General features: G+C 44.9%; 1 protein-coding gene across 1 annotated transcript; it reads left to right on the top strand.

Moving 5' to 3' along the window:
* Positions 1–685: 685 nt before the first annotated feature.
* Positions 686–1,564, top strand: LOC122319493. The gene has a single exon (XM_043206823.1). It carries the CDS (start codon positions 686–688, stop codon positions 1,562–1,564), a length of 879 nt encoding a protein of 292 aa, XP_043062758.1.
* The last annotated feature ends 372 nt before the right edge of the window (positions 1,565–1,936 follow it).

Genomic DNA, 1,936 nt, shown 5'->3' with positions numbered 1-1,936 from the left:
CTGCCAAGATTTATTTTCTATGCGATCGTAACTGGCGGAATCCACGATCAGATCGTGGAGGAATCAGATAAAGTTCAGTAGATGACAGAAAAGTAGAGAAAATCGGCGTAAGTACGAATATATCGCTGATATAGGGTGCCTCATGCACTCCGACCAAGAAGCCAAGAAAGAGAAAGAAAATATTGAAACGAAACGAACCATGTTGCTGCTGCCTACGGCCGTATAAGAAAACAATAAACCTTAATTCAAAATATTTTTTCTAAATATAAAATTAAACTTAATTCAAGACATGCCTTAGAAATGTAGAGTTAAATATATATATATGTACATATTGAAATTAGTTTAAGCGGACAAGAATAATTGGAGTACGAATTGAAAAGAAACTTTGGCGACACTGATAAATTGGTAGCGTCACCTACACTAATACTAGAGTCAAGCGATACGGTAACCCTATAGATTTAAGCGTCCTTCTCTCGATACGACTTGATAAACGCGCATTGTGTGTGCCTTAATATAATAAAGCAATGTAATAAAAGATATACGCAAACTAAGTAAATGGCGAAACCAACATCGCTATAGTGGTGACCCCGACAAGCGCAAATGTGCGAGAATCTGAAAAAAATTTTTCGTACTATTGTAAAATTCAAGTGCACGCACACTCACACACATACGTTGACCCAAGTCAATGCGTAACAACCGTTATAATTTGCGAAATTTACAACCAAGACGCCTAAATCAACAGCTCGAGGCACTTCGGACAAACGTTCCTGCGAACAGAGATGAGACGCCGCCCACAAGTGTTACCGTGAATTTGCCAAAATTTACACACAACAACCCGCACCTGTGGTTTGCTCAATTGGAGCGATCATTCCGTTTGCACCACATTGTCGACGACACCGACAAGTTCGACTTGGTGACACTTCATTTGGAAGAAGATGTGGTTTTGGCTGTGGAGGATTTGGTCACTCGTCCACCGGCAGACAACAAGTACAAAGCAATCAAAACTCGCTTGCTGCAGAAGTTCGCTAAATCGCCCGAGTCAAAACTGCGACGACTACTTCAGGGAGGAGGTGCCACCGGATTAAAGCCTTCGAAAATCTTGGCAAATATGCGACGCTTGGCCCCGGATCCTGGCAGCGAGAGCATCATTTACACCCTATTCCTCGCTGTGATGCCTGCCTCCATTCGTCCGCTGCTCACCGTATGGGATGATTCGGACTTGGACAAGCTTGCGAAGATTGCAGACAAACTGCTCAAAGCCGTTAGCACGAACGCCGCGTTTGCCATTGGCACATCTTCAAATGGTGTTCTTCCAGCAAATCCGGCTATCTGCGCAGTTTCCCCTGCAGATCATTTGAAAGAACTTTCAGTCAATTTACGTTCGCTCATGCAAGATGTCACGGCATTGAAAAAGGATGTCAAACGCATCCAATCACGCAACCGATCACGCAGTTCATCTCGTGGCGCAAGACCAGCGGGAAATTCCAGTCAACAGACATCAGGAGCACAGGAAAATCATTGTATTTACCACAAGCGCTTTGGTGACAACGCAAATAAATGCTGACCACCCTGCGCACGCTCCACGTCGTTAAACTAAAGAAGCTGCCGCCTGACGCGCTGGTCAGCGGCAGCCAGGACAGAAGCAGCGATCCATCAATCAGCTGTTCCACAGGAGCAGCGATTGCAAGTCACCGATCGTACCTCCAACATCAGATACCTCATCGATTCTGGATCTGGGGTTTCAGTTGTACCTCGCACGCTGGTTTAACAGAAAACCACCCAAGCCGAAATGACGCTATACGCAGCAAAATAGACCATCATTCACACCTATGGTCGATATATAACTAATCTGGACTTGGAGCTCAGACGCAATTTCACCTGGCCATTCATCATCGCGGTCGTACACACACCTATAAATGGAGCAGACTTTTTAGCC

The sequence above is a fragment of the Drosophila yakuba genome, chromosome 2L (assembly GCF_016746365.2).
Source record: "Drosophila yakuba strain Tai18E2 chromosome 2L, Prin_Dyak_Tai18E2_2.1, whole genome shotgun sequence".
Taxonomy (NCBI): Eukaryota; Metazoa; Arthropoda; class Insecta; order Diptera; family Drosophilidae; genus Drosophila; species Drosophila yakuba.
Note: the sequence above shows the minus strand (reverse complement) of the source record. Positions and strands in the feature narration are given on the sequence as shown.